This window comes from Hemicordylus capensis, chromosome 2 (genome assembly GCF_027244095.1).
Source record: "Hemicordylus capensis ecotype Gifberg chromosome 2, rHemCap1.1.pri, whole genome shotgun sequence".
In the NCBI taxonomy this organism is placed as follows: Eukaryota; Metazoa; Chordata; class Lepidosauria; order Squamata; family Cordylidae; genus Hemicordylus; species Hemicordylus capensis.
The window spans coordinates 131,147,754-131,165,636 of NC_069658.1; the positions used below are offsets into that span (position 1 = coordinate 131,147,754).

Sequence of the window (17,883 nt, forward strand, 5' to 3'; positions counted from 1 at the left end):
TTAGGTTCAGGGTAGAGACAGCCCAGAATAGGCTATCAAAGTAAAGCGAAGAAGGGAGAGAAACTTTTAAAAGCTCCTTATTTCCTGAATCTATGCAATGCAGAATTTTCCTCTGGGGGGAAATTTTGTTGAAAAGTGGTATACCAATATTGTAGTAATCTTGTTTATTCCACGTTTATAACTCATTTACACCAAAGTGACGTTAGAGTCATGGCCCAGCCCTACACTACACTGGCATATGCCGCCTGCTCCTTAAAGACAGGTTTGAGGGCTTTGTTATAATGCCCAAGTGGCATCAGTAGCATGCAGTGTCTTTTACCAATTTTGGTTGGTGCACCAGCTGCCCCTTTCATGGAGAGAGATGACCTGAACACAGTTAGCCACATTCTAGCAATGCTCAGACTAGATTACTGCATGGTAAATGGGGCTGCCCTTTAAGAGTGCCCCAGAAACTACAGCTAGGGCAAAATGCAGCAGCCAGGTTGTTATTTGAGAATGGCATCTCATAAAATATAAAGAGCTAATCTTGGAAGCATTCCCTCCCTCCCTCCCCCACCCCCACCCAATGAGTGATCAGACATGCTTTTAGGGAGGAATTGGATCTCACATTTGGAAGGGAAGAGTTGGATCTCATCCTATGTATATATACTGTGGAAGCAAAGTCTCTCTCACGTCACTTTAAAAAATCATCTACCTCCAGCCATCAATGATTTTTTCCCAAATGTAATGTTTATTGCATTGTTTCATTTTGTATTGTTAATAAGAATGATGGGAAATAGCTTTGTTTGCTTTGGGGCACAGAATTTTATTTCCTTTGCCACAAAATGTTCCATCTGGGGACCAAAGAATGACAAAGAGTCTGGCCTATATGGGTGTCCACTCTACCCTTTTCTGAAGTGTCATTGTATACAGAAAGAAATACTCACTAGGGATTGAGGGGGCCACACACACAGCCAACTTGCTCAGCTGTTGCTTAAATGTCAGGCTGCTTTACTATTCAGTAGCTGTAGGAAGTTCTAGTTTCCAAAGCAAACTTCCAGTTTTCTCGTTGTCTGCTGCAGACATATGGCAGGGTAACAGGTGCCGCTGGATGCAGTAAATGTCACATCATTGTCAAATGCCAGAAGGTGGCAAAATGCCCATCTGAAAGCAAATCTTCCAGGAGAGCAACACAGCTGCAAAGAGGGCCAATGTGGTGCTGCAACCAAGCGCAACACAATTCTCTGTGAATCTCTTGGCTAAAGTTAAATGCCTTTTTGACCTCTGCCTTTTTGGAAACTTTGGGTTCGGATGATGGGGAGCTCTTTCAATGAGCCTGTTACATCTGTTCTCATTTGAGAAAGGGACAGTGAATGGTTTGTGGCTTGCTGGGTTTCTCCGGATCAAGGGCATTTGCATAACACTTCAAGGAATTGAATTAACGGTGGGCTTTTATTCAGGGCCACAGCAGAAGTCGCTTGCTGGGCCGTGAGCAATGGATTTGGAATTCCACACTGAAAACACTCAGATTCTGTAGCCCACCAACTCAAATTCTGCAACATGAATAACGTTGGGGAAACCAGCCCTCCTTACCTGACTGCCACAAGAATCCAGGATTGTTCAGGGGGGAGTCAGGAGTAGGGAAGGGACAGAGACAGGGACTCAGTATAGAATCAGAGAAATATGCAAGCTGTGGTGCTTGGGTGCTTGTCAGCCAGTAAGGTGGAAATGGACTGTCCTTTCCACAGCAAGCTCTCATAAGAGCCCAGGAGAGTCTCCCACAGTAATACTGCATGGGTGCGGGATTGCTGACAATACCAGTGTCCCTTCAGGGACAGGCAAGGGAGGACGGTAGCAAGATGGAGAGTTGGGGCTCAGAGCCAACGGGCCAGCCCTGAAGAAAAGCTGACTGGGGAGCAGAGGAGGAAAGAGTTGTTGAGGAACTCCCTCTCTGACAAACAGAGTCCTCCAAGGGAGTGGTTTAAGGGCAGGACCAGGCGAACAGCAAGTCCTGCGGTGGCTGCCAGAGGAAAGGGCCCGACAGATGATTAAAATCAAGTACACATATTTTATTGGAACAGGGCCTGATAAATAAATAATTAAAATTGAGCACGACTGTAACAAATAAATAACATTTGTTTGTTTTAACCTTCTCTTACATTGGACTCTTAATGGTTTCCCATCCAAGGGACTGTTCAGGTCTAGACCAGTGTTCCCTCTGACAGGGATTCCCAGATGTTGTTGACTACAACTCTCAGAATCCCCAGCTGTAATGGGTTTTGCTTGGGGATTATGGGAGTTGTAGTCAACATCATCTGGGAATCCCTGTGTGAGGGAACACTGGTCTAGACCTACTTATCTTCAGCCATGCTGTAGCATCAGGTGCTCTTGCTTACTGATCCCTAGATAAACTAAAGCTAATGACATTTAGCACTTCTTTCAGTCTGAAGATAATTGCCTTCCATTTCCCCCTACATGCCTGCTGGAGCCATATTTTTAAACACCCAGTGGAAATAACAACATACTACCACTTCCTCCAAAACACATATTTATCCCACCCTAGGATTCAACTGCCAACAATCATATGATCAACTCAAAGAATCTGCCTGCCCCACCCTTACTTAGGGGAGAGTGTTGGGCTTTAAAACTGGGGCTGATTTGCACAAGTGGGTACAGCCCTTGATTCATCATTACTCGGTTCCTTGTCACTCTGTCTGTTCACACAGTCAAAAACTGGGTAGGGCAAGAGTCCTACCCAGCTTCGTGAGCTGTGCGCACTTCCAATGTTCACGTGTGTGTGAGCAAACAACTAGGCAGGAGGAGGAGGGAGTGATTGTGTGGGAGGCAGGAGCTGAATAGAACGGCTTTCTCTCCTACCTTGGCAAAATGCTGGGTATGGAAGCTGGGGAGGAGAGCACTGTCCTACCCAGCTCCTGCTTCACACACAATCACTCCCCACTCCTCCCACCTAGTTATTTGCTCACACAGAAGCGAAAATTGGGAGTGCGCACAGCTCTCAAACCTGGGTAGGACACTTGTCCTGGGCGCTTTCCAGATTAAACCCTACAACAGTGTCACTATGGATCTGCTAAGTGTGCTTCCGTACTTCCTTTGTTGTGACACCGCAGTCCCTGCACCGACAGCAAGGTGCTGTTCACATTTCCGATGCCTTCTTTTGGATTGTATCTTTGATAGTGCTACAACGTTGCATGTGCATTGCAAAAAAAAAAAAAAATTAGCTGTATTTTCGTATTGTAGAAGTTTGAGATTTTGGGGATCGTTTTCAATATGATCCTGCCAAGCCGAAGCATTTTACCCCTGTTGCAGCGTGTAACCTGGAAAGTGCTCTACCCAGTTTTCAATTGTGTAAACTGCCTTACAATCTTTCAGCTAAATTCCTAAAGAGCTGTTCACACTGGTTATTCACACTGGAAGGCTGAACAAAGCTGCTACCACCTCTCCCACAGAATGCCTTTGGCCACTGTGTCTGAGGATGATGGGCGTTGTAGTTCAGCCTCTGGGGACTCAAGGTAAGAACTCCTTGGTGAGGCTGTGACTTTACAGTTCTCTTGCAGATGTTTGGGTTCAGGATTCATCTCACTATTATTTGTTCTGGAACCTGTGATGGGTTGTTCTGACCTTGAAAAAAACCCACAAGCCTCACAGATAGACCAAATAATGAGTGATCTACCTTTAAAATATACTATTATACTGCAGTGAAACCCCCATGTGTTAATGCTGCTTTGTTGCAGAACAGAAATTAAATATTTTAATTTTGTTCATACAGCCAGCTTACATACCTAGTCAGCGTTAAAGTTTTTTCTAGAGTATACCACTTTAAGCTGTAGGCTGGAAGAATTGCATGTCTGAAAGTTCCCCCATCTAAAACAATTCCCTACGCATTCAGAGCAAACATGATAGGAAAAAGAGTGTAGCCTGTGTTTATGTTCAGGGAGATTTTTTGGAGGGGAGCATTTTTAAAAAATGCAAACTTCACTCCACACAAGCACTTGCAGCCAAGTGGTATAGTCTGGTTCTGCTGAATGTATGTTAGCCTTTGGTATTTTGAGGGAGAGCTTTAAACTTGCAACATTGTGAAACACGGAGTAGAAAAGTGCTCACAAGGTCTGTGATGCTCCTACTGCAGAGACACCAACAATATTCACACTGGTTGGTTGCATGAAAATGTTTTGTTTTATGTATTTGATTTATATACCGCCCTTCCAAAAATGGCTCAGGGTGGTTGCTACCTCCCACAGCATGCAAAACCATCTATTGGCATAAATGCACTTTTTTATTTCTTGTTTTTCTAAAGATCATTAGTATGTTTCCAAATATCAGATTTCCTCATTTGGGGTTCGTCTGTTATCCTGGTAGAAATTCCAGCTGCTTTTTGGGGGGTGGGTAGCATCTGCTTCTTTTGTTTTGAGTCAAAGGATGGACAACTGATTTACACTCAAAGAACAGTGGCAGTTGTACATCCTGGTCAGTTAGTAGGTCATTTACCTCGCTTGAAAGACCCGGCCAAAAGCTCCTTCTCCAATATCTCTTACATATTCAATATTGTTTCGGGGATACTCCAGACTGAATAACTTTGGATTCAAGAGTAGAGGCATGCGCTGGTACATGGGATTTGGGTGCAATCTGTCCAATAAGAGCTCAGATGGAAGTGTTGTCAGAGGTGGTGGTGTTGACTCTCTGAAAAGAAGGGGAAAAGATTTGTTGCTTGATTAAAGCAAACATGAGGCCCATTCACACGTTATGTTCAACAATTTACAATGGGTGTACAGAGTACATAGGTGAAGATCTGTACAGTCATTCACATGTTATGCTGAACGGAATTGCAGGAGTATACTTCCTATATGTACCATGCATTTGAAGGGCCTGTATCCAGGTTCACTTTTAAAATGAGCATAGGTACAATAATTCACCCAAACATGTATAGGAGTGTACAAACATCTATACACTTGTACAGCATAATGTCTGAATCAGGCTACACATCAACGGGCCAGTTTAGATGTCATGTGGAACAAAGATTAAACCTCAGAACTGCATATTGCGCACAAATTAGAGGAATTCTATGAGGTCATTCATACCAGGGATGTTCATGAACCTTTTACGGGCCTCTGAACAGGTTTGAAAGACTGGCGGTTTGGCTAATTTGAAGGCGGGGGGGTAACTTTAAGGATTGGGGAGGGTGCACTCCCCCCCGCATCTCCCCCGCTGGTCCTCTCTTTAAAAATGGTCTGGTGGGGTGGCAGTGTACCTCCCTGCCACCCCATTGCCTCCTCAGACCAGAGTGACTGGAAGTACCCAGCGTGCACGTGCACGTCCTCACTCAGATGCCCAACATGCGCATGCGCATGAGTGCCGAGTAGTTCTGGTCTGAGGAGGCAGGGAGGTACGCTGCCACCCCACTGGACCGTTTTTAAAGAGAACACCAGCAGAGGAAATGCGGGGGGGGGGATAAGTGCACCCTCCCCAGTCCTCAAATTTATCCCCCCCACTTCGAACTGGCAGGCACCTGTTCCGTGCACACCACTAATGCCCACAACCAAAAACTGAATTCTACCCAGATTTGGGAGCTGTGTGTAGGGATGTGCCTGGTCCGGAGCAGTCCGGACCGGCACCGAAGGGGGGTCTTTCTTTTAGGGCGGGGAGGGCTTGCTTACCCCTCCCGCCTCTTTGCCCCCGCCAGAGGCTGTATTCTACTTCATAATTGGGGCGCTGGAAACCAGCCGCCCCCGCCCCCCCGCAAGCGGATTAGGGCCAAAAGTTAGTAAACTACTGTCGCCTTCCCGCCATCCCTCCCTCCTTCCCGCCCCCCCGAGTGCTCACCACATTGTTTCCCAAAAAAGAGAGGAGCCCGCGAACAGAGCTCCTCTCTCGGCAAAGTCTCTGACCCAACTGGGGCCTGGGGCGCGCGTGCGCGCGATACGACACCTGTTGGAACTTCTGCCGAAGGCCCGGTCTACCCGCCGAGACAAGGCCGGGTAGACCGGGCCTCCAGCGATCGGAGGCCCGGTCTACTGCAGAACGGGCCTCCAGCGATCGGAGGCCCGGTCTACCCGGCCTTGTCCCGCGCGGGTAAACCGGGCCTCCGGCGGAAGTTCCAACAGGCGTCGTATCGCGCGCACGTGCACGCCCCAGGCCCCCAGTTGGGCCAGAGACTTTGCCGAGAGAGGAGCTCTGTTCGCGGGCTCCTCTCTTTTTGGGGAAACAATGTGGTGAGCACTTGGGGGGGCAGGTGGGAGGGAGGGAGGGCAGGAGGGTGGGACGGCAGCAGTAGTTTACTAACTTTTGGCCCTAATCTGCTCACGGGGGGGGGGCGGCGGGGGCGGCTGGTTTCCAGCGCCCCAATTACGAAGTAGAATACGGCCTCTGGTGGGGGCAAAGAGGCGGGAGGGGTAAGCAAGCCCTCCCGCCCTTAAAGGAAGACCCCCCCACCCGGACCCGGACCGGCCAGGTCCGAACCGGTCCGGCAGTTCGGAGGCCTTTAGAATGGCCTCCAGACCGGTTCGGACACACCCCTAACTGTGTGCGCTCCCAAATTTTTGGATTGTGGAGGAAATGCTAACCAGGTTTTTCTCTTACCTTGCTTCCACACAACTGAAAATTGGGAGCACACACAGTTCCCAAACGTGGGTGGAACTTGGTTTTTGGTTGTGTGAATGATCTCTATTTCTGATTCCAGTTGAAAACAAGCCAGGAACAGTTGTGACATCTAATCCAACCAATTCTTGCCAGTTGTAACCGAAGTGTTGAAATAAACTATGTTCTGAACCCAGCTTCAAACCTTGGATTTAGATCATGGTTTGTTTCAAGCACATCAGTTCCCACAATCAGAAACAGAATTCTTCCAATTGGGCAGGGGAGGGGGAATCGTGTCCTCTCAAGGTTGTGAAATGGCACATGAAGCCAAGGTTTAATCTTGCCTCCATGTGACATCCGAACCATCTCAAAAGGACTTTTTAAAACCTTGAACCGTAGGACCGAGTTTGCAAAGAAAGGAAAAAAACATAAATAAATAGCAATAGCAATAGCAATAGCACTTACATTTATATACCGCTCTATAGCCAAAGCTCTCTAAGCGGTTTACAATGATTTAGCATATTGCCCCCAACATTCTGGGTACTCATTTTACCGACCTCGGAAGGATGGAAGGCTGAGTCAACCTTGAGCCCCTGGTCAGGATCGAACTTGTAACCTTCTGGTTACAGGGCGGCAGTTTTACCACTGCGCCACCAGGGGCTCATGCCTAGTGTATGATATCCATATAAAGCATGAAGCATCCATATGAAGCTATTTATGTTCTAAGGATTGACAGGGGAATCCCTTCCTCCCCTGTCCTGTTTCAGACCAGATGTGATCAGGAGTATCTATGTCTCTGGTTCTGCACACTGAGTAATAGTGCTACAAACAGTTAAACAGGCCTGTGGGCCTGTGGGCAAGGTAAGGTATGCAAAAGGCTCAAGCCCTTCACTTCAAAAAAGGACAACTATCTGTCCTGTGCTGAGAACATTGCTCTAGGTAATATGAGGTATACAAACATAACCACAACAAATGCTCCTAAAATACACTGCTCTATTGTAATCTAACCTTGAATATATCCAAAGCAGCCCCTTCTGCCTTGCTGGGAATCTCTCCCCCTCCCCACTGAACTCTCTTTGCCCCCTTCTGGAAGCTGATTGGCTATCCTTCATAAGAAAAACCTTGGGGATACTGTACTTGCAACTTGCAGCTGTGGTCATAAAGCCAACTGGTTTACCTAACTGAGCCACACTGGATATTCTTAGTACATTGTCTCACCCTCACCAATGTGTTTCATTTCCACTATACTAATCTATGTGCCAGTTATGTGTCAGCTTTCCACCTGCAGTAGCTATGTTTGGCCAGTGGGGGCATCATGGTCCTGCACAGCCCAGCAGGCTTAGACAACAGTCCTCTCATGCTTCCGTCCCACAGGCCTCAGACTCAGGCGCGTGGGGTGGCGTCACACTCGCTACTCTTCCATCTCCCTGGAATAAGCCTCCAGCTGCTGCCCACTTGCCCTGGGCTGTTCCTCTTAGGCCTCTGCCTTCCTAGCTCTAAAAAAAAAAAAGCCAGCACAGGCTGTGCTTCCCCAGAGCCTTGCAGGGAAACCCCATGAGGCATATGAGCCTTTGCCAGTCCAACATCATCACAGTGTTGTCTTGCCAATGCCAGCAAAGGCATCAAGCTACTACAACTAAGTATTCAAAGCAGTAGTAGTAGCTGCCTGGCCTGGGTTGTCTGCACTCTTTCCTACTCTCGTTGCTACGGCAAGCAAGCCCAGGTCCTAGGAACATAGGAAGCTGCCTTATACCAAGTCAGACCATTGGCTCAGTATTGTCTACACTGACTGGCAGTGGCTCTCCAAGGTTTCAGGCAGGAGTCTTTTCCAGCCCTACCTGGAGATGCCAGGGACTTGAACCTATGGGCTTCTGCATGCAAAGCAGATGCTCTACCATTGAGCTACGGCCCCTATGGCCTTTTCTTGTCGAGAGCTCCCGCCAGCATCGGGAAGTTTGGGAGTGCTGGCAGCAATGGCATGTGCACCTACTGTAAGTATACATAGAAACAAGATGTTTAGTAAATCAAAATGCCAACCTTGCCATGGGTAAAGTAAAGGTAAAGTGTGCCGTCAAGTCGATTTTGACTCCTGGTGCCCACAGAGCCCTGTGGTTTTCTTTGGTAGAATATAGGAGGGGTTTACCATTGCCTCCTCCTACGCAGTATGAGAGGATGCCTTTTAGCATCTTCCTATATCGATGCTGCCCAATATAGTACCAGCGGGGATTTGAACCGGCAACCTTCTGCTTGTTCGTCAAGCATTTCCCCGCTGCACCACTTAAAGTGACATGGGTAGCATACTGTATTTATTTTTACCCAGGATGAACAAAGTGAGGAGAGGATGGTGAGTGTGCACACAAGCCTGAGGCCAGAATCAAAACTAAAATGAGAATGGTGTGGTCTCATTGTAAAATAATAATTTTAAAAAATAACACCAACCCAAACTAATTTTGCCTTTAGGCTAAGCAACTATTTTGAGAAAAGACAATCATTTTAAAATCTTCCCGTTTTTTTCTGAGCCAACAACTGTGCAAATGTATAAATGTTTGGGTCCAATGTACCATCTGGTTGTTCACAAAATGACAAATGCAGAAAGACACATCTTACGCTTGAACTATGCATACCAGTACTTGGAGATTCTGACAGTAATCTTTAAACCACTTAGAGAAATCTAAAAACTATTAGAATTGTTTTTATTGATTTATTGCTATTTGATTTTATTCTCTTTTGGCATGAAAAGCCATAAACAAATTTAGTTAGTAAGTAAGTAGTCTTTTTGAAGTCTCTGGGATTAGTCAAAGTAATTTGTGGACTGTAGTATTACTAACTTGAATATTCATCCAGTCCTTGACTATGCTGCTTAGCTAACTTCTCATGCTAATTCCTGTCTCTATTAATCCTATTTGTTATCATGTTTAAGAGAATACTCGACAAGTGGTTACTGAAAGAGTAGGTATAAGAAGGCAAAAGACCTACTTGTTTTAGTATTTCTGCAAGGTAGGCAGTAGGGGAGAAAAGTGTGGTTTAAGGTCAAGCAAGGTCAAACTGTGAATCATGTCAATCAGTGATGTAGGCCTGGTTTTAATATGGTTATATTGTTGAGCAATTATTGTGAGTCAGCCTCAGATCATGCAGTATCCAAATCATTTGAAGAGGGAATCACCAACTTGGTGGTGATAATAATGATGACCATGAAAATGATTATTTACAGTGATCACAACCAAAATGGAAAGAGCTAGTGGTTTTCTTGACCCAGAAGCTCTTGTACTATTCAATGTGAACTAGAAATCTAATGAGCAAATATCCATTGGTCAGCAAAACATTTCAGCACTTTTAAGGCACTACAATTTAACACATTAACTATTACATTTTTTAAATGAAAAAGAACATAATATGCTTCATTGCAAAGTCTAATGCATTCATAAAATGTAATTTCAAAACTAAACCACAATTCAAAGCTGAAATTAACTGCAATACATTCTATGCAAATGTACTTAAAGATCTTTCTAAAGGTTATTATACGCCCCCCCCCCCCCCCAATCCTAGATCTTACCTCCTTTTGTTTTTCCATTGCTTGCGTCTCCGGCAGCAAATAAGAGCAAGGATAACAAGAATGAAAATCATTGCAAAGCTGGAGATAATGGAAATGATGACTGTCATGGAGTATGTTGGTGAGAAAGAGGAGGAAGGGAAATGTGGAGTCGCTTCACTTGGCTTTGGAGTTCCTTGTGACAACGATGCTAAAACAGAAATAACAAGAGGTTCTAAGCAGAAATAATTTTATTTATTTATTTATTGTTGCATTTATATACCGCCTTTCGTTAAAAGATAACCCCAAGGCGGTTTACAAAAATTAAAACATACAATAAAAAGACAATCAAAGTATTAAGCTAAAAAATATAAAACAAACCAAATTTAAAAATAATAGTGCTGACTTTCTGCTTCTTTTAACATAGTGACTCTTACCTAGGATCCCCTCTCATGTGCTGTGAATTTAATTTATGTGTCTGTCAGCACATGAATTACAAAGGGGTGTTACCTATACTTTGAGTGATTGCCATCTTGAAACTACATGGGGAATTGACAAAAAATACATCCATCAGAATCTCTAAGGACCCCCTCCCATGTGCCAGTGGCAATGAGACAGACAGACCCTCAGCAGGTGAAGCAACCGGATTCACACTGTTATAATCCAGAGCAACAGTGGTGGGCAGAGCATGCAGTGGGAGGGGAAGGCTAGAGAGGAGGAAAGGGGTAGTATCGGGGGTGATGCGATGGAAGATGCCAGCGGCCTCTGGCCCAAGGGACGAGGCTGGTGAGATATATTTAATTATGTACAAATGTTAAGGGGCCCAGCACCGCTTTAGGGACAGCCCTGGTTAAAATCCCTTACCATCTCCACACCGAGGCACATTACAGTAGTCCCATTTTACAGAGGAGTCCTTTGTATAACACCAAGGTTGTGCATTTTCACCTCCTGGATTTCGACAATAGTTTTCTGCATTGGAGAGCTCTGGGAAAACCTGAGGGGTTCTTCTGTGTGAATGGGGTGCCTGGTGACAAGAAATAGCTTGCTTTTCAGAGTGAATTTCTTTGTGCACTTGGAAAACATGGGTTTTATGTACTGACAAACATCATTGTCCCTGAGGAATAAATTATGTCAGCATCCTGAAAGAAATCAAAAGCTCTAGAGAGTGCTAACCACTATCCTCTTCTCAAAGTGGTTCACCAAAGTGGTCCCTCATTTGAGACCCTTGCTAGTTGACACAGTTCAGACCGATTTTTCCTGCATGTCTGAAATCCAGCAGCTTCAAGGATAAAGCTTTTGTAGACTTCTTTTTTTAAACCTGTAAATAACTCATAAGGTTGTATCCAAAGCTGCATGTTGTTGCATTTGTGCAAGGGATCTTTTTCTGGACCGGTCCCCTCCTCCCCACTGCAGCCTCCTCTGAAAAGTCACTCCTGAGGACTGGCTTTTCAAGAATGGTATGGGATATGGCATGGGGGTCAGAGGCGTAACTATAGGGGGGGCAGGGGGGGACGTGCCCCGGGCGCCATCTTTTCTGGTCACGTGGGGGGCGCCGCCATGACCAATTTTTTTTTTAATTTTTTAATTTTTTTGTTAATACAAATGTTTCCTGCTCAGTGCAGCAGCGCTGCAGCAGTCAAGGGAGTGTGTCGGTGCCCCCTTCCCCACGAGTGGTCCCTTCCGCGCTGCCTGCGCCCCCCCCCCCATTGCTTTGCTGGCGCCTGGCGGCCAGTCAGTGGCCTGGCTTGGCGGCGGCGGGCGCTTGTGAGGAAAAACCTAAGTATAATGTAGTATGTTGGGGGGGCGGCAGGGGGGCGCCATTTCAGTGCTTGCCCCGGGCGCCATTTTCCCTAGTTACGCCTCTGATGGGGGTTGCAGTGGAAGAGGGGAATCCCTGGAAGCCCAGTTGAGGCCACTTCTGCAAGCTTTTTAGAAGGCTCAAGGAGAAGTAGTTGGAAGGAAAGATCCCTTGAGTGGCATTACAGTTGCAATTACACTTGCATTAAGTTTGGATACAACTCATATGATTTAGGCCATTTATTTATCTTGGATTTTAGCTGCCCTGTCGGGATCGAGCCGATCCCAGTAGTTCTCACACGCAGCCTAACTCAGGCTGGGCTTCCCTAACCTGGGTTAGGGTGTACATGAGAACAGCCCCATTATTTCTTAAATGCTGAGATCCTTCACACTATAAAAAACTGAGTTCTACCCAGGTTTGGGAGCTCTGTGTGCTCGCAATTTTTTGTTGTGTGGAAGCAAGGTAGGAGGAAAGGCTAAGCTAGCTATGGCTTCTCTTTTTCTTCTTTACTGACATATTGCTTGTTGCTTTATGAATGTGAAAGGATAATAATTTCATAATTTTATTTTCATAAATCTGGAAGTCATATTTTCATGAGGTATATAATTATATAATATCATATTATATATATAATTATAAAAAATTTCTGTTTTACTGAGAAATTCAGTACATAGAATCATAGCATTTTAGCGTTGGAAGATCTTCTAATCCAACCCTCTACTCACTGAGGAAAACTGCTACAGTATACAGGTTATTGTCCAGTCTCTGTTCAAAAACCTCCAGCAAAGGAGAGCCTACCACTTACATGAGTCTGGAGGCTGCCGTGTCAAATAACTCTTACAGTTAGGAAATGCTTTCCAATACCTAAACCAAATTTGATTGCCTGTAATTTAAGCTAGTCTCCTCTTTCTATCCGACAGAACTTCAGATATTTTAAGACAGATATCATATCCCCACTTAGTCTTCTCTTCTGCAGGCTAAACACACCTAGCTCCTTCAACCATTCCTCATAGGACTTTAAAGGACATTACTAGCTTGCAAACATTGCTACAAACCTGCATCTGGATACCTTGTGGCAAATTGATGATTTGAAAGAAACAAAACCCAAGCACCCTCGCCATTTACAAAAGATTCCTTGCCAGAATTGTGATTCTTATTACTGGCTCGCAAGTCGGCAGGTATTTCAAGCTTTAAACCAAATCCTTCCATGATCCTCCAGTTTGAAAAGTAACATCTCACCTGGTCACTCCATTTCTGACAAGGAATGCCAGAGGCTGTGACATTGACAGAACCTTGGTAGCTTAACCCATTGCCTTTATAACATGTTGCTGAAAGGAAACATAAAATAGGAAAATAAGAGCACACACTCCATTGGGGCTGAACATAGTACATCTCCTGAGATGAAAATTGAATAGTGATACTGAACAGTTAAAGAACTTTCCCTTAAGAGTCAAATGGCATGATCCATTCTGGCACTAAGCTCATGGTCAAGTCCAGATCTCAAAATAATGTCCCTGTTTGGTTAGGATTATTTGGCTAGGAGAATGGATCTGCTCCAAAAGCTCTCCAAGGTTCTAGAAGCCATGCCCATTACAGAATGGTTTCCCACCCTGAAAAAGCCCAGAGTTGTACTGCTTCAGAGCTTCAACCGAGCCTACTCTTGCTCCCATCTAGATGATAGGAGAGTGGCTTCAGTGAAGGACTTTGTGGTGGAAAGTGGGATGGAAAGTCCTCTGCACTTTTCCACTTCTCTTGAACCAGTGACAAGACCCTTAACAATAGAGTTATCATCTACACTCTTTGAAATGAGATTTGAGAGGCTGTTTCCATCACAGTCTAGAAATATAGTGCACGAGAAATACCTGTCACTAGCAGGTGAAGCCTGCTGTTGACCAGACAAAGTCATTCCATGTGGATTACGCCACTAGGAAAGTTCAAGAAATGAAATCCAGGAGAGCCTCTAATATCACGGGGCTAATGTTCACGGAGACTGCAATATTGGAGTGCTTGACCTAACCTCCAAAATGGGGTTAGGTTCCTTAGCTAAACAATCTACTCTCATGGTGAGAATGGATGGAGCAGCTTGTACAGGGAGAGTGGCTATTTACATTTTAATCTTCCCTGTGCATCAGCTAAGAAGTGTGGGGAGGTGTAAAGTTTAAATAGCCACTCTCCTCACTTCTCAACGGATGTACAGGGAGGTTTAAAGATGCGGCACAAGAGGCGAGAGTGAATGCAGCAGCCTACATTTCTTACGCCTCTCCTTTAACTCTCCCACACACCAGCTGAAAAGTGTGTAGAATGGCTATTTAAACTGTACCAGTTTAGCTGGGGGGTGGAAAACCATGAATAACAGGAACTACCCCCTGCAATAACTACACTGGTATACAGAGAGGTGGTCCAAGAATGGACAAAAGTACTATTCAAGGGCCACCTGTATCTGTCATAGAATTTTTTTTTATTAATGCATTTGCAAAAGGGAAGTAAAAGAACAATTTGAAATCTATAGGATTTCAACTTCAAACATTATTCATTTTACTGGAGAATTACCATATATGGTAAATTTGAATCATAGTACATTTGAATCTGAGAAAGATTTTCTGCTTCACTTGGCATGATGTTGTTTCAGAATTACTGATCTGATTATTGAGTGTTAAAAAATTTGTTGAGAACAATAACAGTTAAAATATGATGAATAGATTAAGAATTTCTTCTAAAAATACAAAAAAAATATTTAAACTTTCACCGAGCATATTCTGGTGTGAAAAGTAGTGCATTCAGCTAATTAAATGTCAGGATTGTTCATGCAAAATTTGGAATCTGTAGAGAATCAGGAGGTATGATATTCAGAATTTCTTCTAAAATATGCAGAAAAAATTTAAACTTTCACCAAGCATATTCCGGTGCAAAAAGTAGTACATTCAGTTAATTTCACTGGCAGGATTGTTACGCAAAATTTGTTATCAGTAGGTCATTGGGAAGAATGACTTTATTGCTCACAAACAAACAATTTATTCAAAAAATAATAATAAGATAGATAGATTCTCATGTCCAGACTCTGAAGAGAAATACTTACTTGTTATATCTTCCTTTTTAAGATCTGGGGAAGGAATAAGAAACACATAATGTAATCAAAGAATATTGGAGTGATTCTAAGGTGCAGTTGTTCTTTTTTTTTTACATGAAGTAATTATAGGATTGTGCCATTAACAGTAAGTACCTAGATGTGTAGAATATGCAGGTAATAATGTCCCCCTGGAAACCACTGATTTCATCTGCAGATTTCTGCCTGTCAATTTGTTATGTTAAAGGCATATGAGCAGCCTGCAGGCCAGCTGGCAACCCCATGAAAACAACACTAGGTGAAAGTGGGCTTCTGGTCTAATCAAATATATGCACAAGCAAGCTGAGGTTGGGCAAATTCCACAGGTGTCCAGCAAGAGTTGCCAGTCCTTGCCTGGAGCAGGGACCTGCCTAGACCTTGAAATGCACCAAAGCAGAGAGCAAGGTTGGAGCTGCTGTACTTCCTGCCTCATCTTCATCTTCCCACCCGGCTTCTGCCTGTAGTGGGGCAAAATCAGAGTCCTGCATGTCACAGCTGGCAGATTAATAATAAATACAAAACACAGCAGCTGAAGCCTTTGTTTAGTGCATGAAAGGTATTGGCAACATTTCCCAGCAAGGACCTGGCAATATTAAAGGTAAAGTGTGCCATCGAGTTGGTGTCGACTCCTGGTGACCACAGAGCCCTGTGGTTGTCTTTGGTAGAATACAGGAGGGGTTTACCATTGCCTCCTCCCGCACAGTATGAAATGATGCCTTTTTCAGCATCTTCCTAGATCACTGCTGCCCGGTATAGGTGTTTCCCATAGTCTGGGAAATTCAGGGATTCGATCCGGCAACCTCTGGCTTGGTAGTCAAGCCATTTCCCCGCTGCACCATTAGGTAGCTCTGGCAATATTAGGTCCAGTAAAAGGAGCAGATGGATGCACCCCAATCCCTATACAGAAATCCCTCCACTAGATGCATCATAGGCAATGCCCCAATTTGGCTGCAGCTCTAATCAACTGCATGCTTATCATATTTATTAAGTCAGCCCTGGTTGTGGACAAACCTCTCACACAAATGCATTCAATTACTCTTTAATTTCATCCGTTATTTACATATCTGCAGTGCTGACAAACCTATTATGTTACTTGTCTAATAATAACATATGAACATTTCAAAAAATTGCTACTTTTGACACAGTTTATCCTGCCATTACTGTTTCTCATGAAACAAGCTAGGAACTGATGTGGCAGGATTTGTTTTGTAGTTTTTTTCTCTAGTAGACAGAATCTGAAATATCAAGGAAGAGCCTTGCCAGCTATCATTAACCTCTTTTTAAAGGGCCAGGCAAGATCTCCAGGTCGGCAACTGGCAGCCTGCGGGGTTCACACTTTGCAACTTCAGTACAACCCCTGGAATGGTCCTATCACATAACATGATATCTTCAGACAATGGGCCATTTATCCTGCTTACCAAAATGTGGAATCTTTATACAGGCCTTGGGATCCTGGTGCATGCTGGGATGTTTGTTGCACTCTGGCAGGGTAAGTAACATCAGCACTGGTTTGTAGATCCCTTTGCGGGCATTTTCTTCCATGGAAAGCCATTCCTTAAAGCAGTAGAGATCCTTTACAGCAAGGCAATGCTCTCTACATTGTTTTTACAAACAACAGTGAAATGCTCAGTCAATGACATGATGACAACATAGCATTAAAAAAGTGGATTGCGAACAGTATACCAGAAGGTTGTTAAATACCATAAACTAGGATTAATGTTAATTCTGACGCTCTTTTTATATTAGCTGAAGATCTGGTCCATATACTGACTAAGTGTATGGGCCAGTGCTCTTTTTATTCCACAGTGCTTTTTATTCCAGTGAGACTTCCTTCAATCTGGCATGTGGTGTAATGGTGTGCACTCAATGTATTTTTGAAATGTTACTTAGAACATTTTTGAAGTTAAGGTGCCATCAAACCATGATCTGGGCAGATCTGATAACAGCAGCATATTATTTTGTATATTTCCTTGATTTTCTGTGCTTTTTCAAGCAAATACTTTCTATTTAACATGTTTTGTCTTGCAATTCAGGTACACATCTGCATATGGTTCTCTTCAGAACATGTAAAGCCCATAGGTATGTATTAGTATCCCTATGTAACTGGCCCTTGATTGCAAGCTACAAAAGGATATATACTGCAAAAAGGATACATATATAAAAGGATATATATATATATAAGGGCCAAACTAATGTACATGCTACATTAAACACATAGGTAGTTTGCTTTTCTGCTTTATTTTTCTTTTGTAAATGAGTAACAGGGGGAGCTCTCTGGCACTTTTTACTATTTTTCCATGAACAACAAACCGCGCCCCCCCCGCCATATTTATATTTATTTATTTATTATTTTTATATTTGTAGACCATCCCAAACTTCCATCTCTGGGCAGGTTACAACAACATAAACAACATTACATCAACATACTATTGTTAACCGCCCATAGACGAAAGTTTGGGGCGGTGTACAAATGTAATAATAAAATAAATAAATAAATAAATACAATTAAGACAAAAATTACAATCTTAAAACAATTTAAAACCACAAACAAGTTAAAAAGCTTGGGTGAAAAAAACAAGTCTTTAAAGGTTTCAGAGATTGTAAGGGAGTGGGGGGTGGGGGTGGGCTCTTATTTCAGCAGGGGATGCATCCCAGAGTCTCAGGGCAGCAACAGAGAAGTCCCATCCCTGTGTAGCCTCCAGGGCGCTTTCCAGATTGAACACTACAACAGAGTCACTACGTGTCCATTAAGTGTCCTCCCGTAGTGCCTGTGTATCGACACTGCAGTCCCTACGCAGTCAACAAGGTACCGTTCACATTTCCAATGCCTTCTTACGTGTTTTATTGCTGTGTTACAGTCCTACAACATGGTAAAGAAATAGC

The 17,883-nt window shown here is 43.9% G+C and overlaps 1 protein-coding gene and 1 long non-coding RNA gene across 3 annotated transcripts in view; one reads left to right on the forward strand and one right to left on the reverse strand.

The window, feature by feature from the left end:
• LOC128343409 (uncharacterized) overlaps positions 1-17,883 on the forward strand; it is a 43,641-nt gene that overhangs the window by 23,031 nt on the left and 2,727 nt on the right. For both annotated transcript variants that reach the window (XR_008315513.1, XR_008315512.1), the window contains exons 4-5: positions 16,287-16,489; positions 17,034-17,079. This is a non-coding gene — a long non-coding RNA (uncharacterized LOC128343409). The remainder of the gene's footprint in view (positions 1-16,286; positions 16,490-17,033; positions 17,080-17,883) is intronic.
• The window catches only part of MUSK (muscle associated receptor tyrosine kinase), a 70,026-nt gene that overhangs the window by 8,191 nt on the left and 43,952 nt on the right, over positions 1-17,883 (reverse strand). Inside the window, exons 10-15 of the mRNA XM_053292410.1 lie at positions 16,419-16,594; positions 14,974-14,997; positions 13,137-13,225; positions 10,964-11,123; positions 10,124-10,310; positions 4,486-4,677 (exon numbers count right to left, since the gene is read on the reverse strand). Coding sequence (XP_053148385.1) covers positions 4,486-4,677; positions 10,124-10,310; positions 10,964-11,123; positions 13,137-13,225; positions 14,974-14,997; positions 16,419-16,594 — 828 coding nt within the window. The remainder of the gene's footprint in view (positions 1-4,485; positions 4,678-10,123; positions 10,311-10,963; positions 11,124-13,136; positions 13,226-14,973; positions 14,998-16,418; positions 16,595-17,883) is intronic.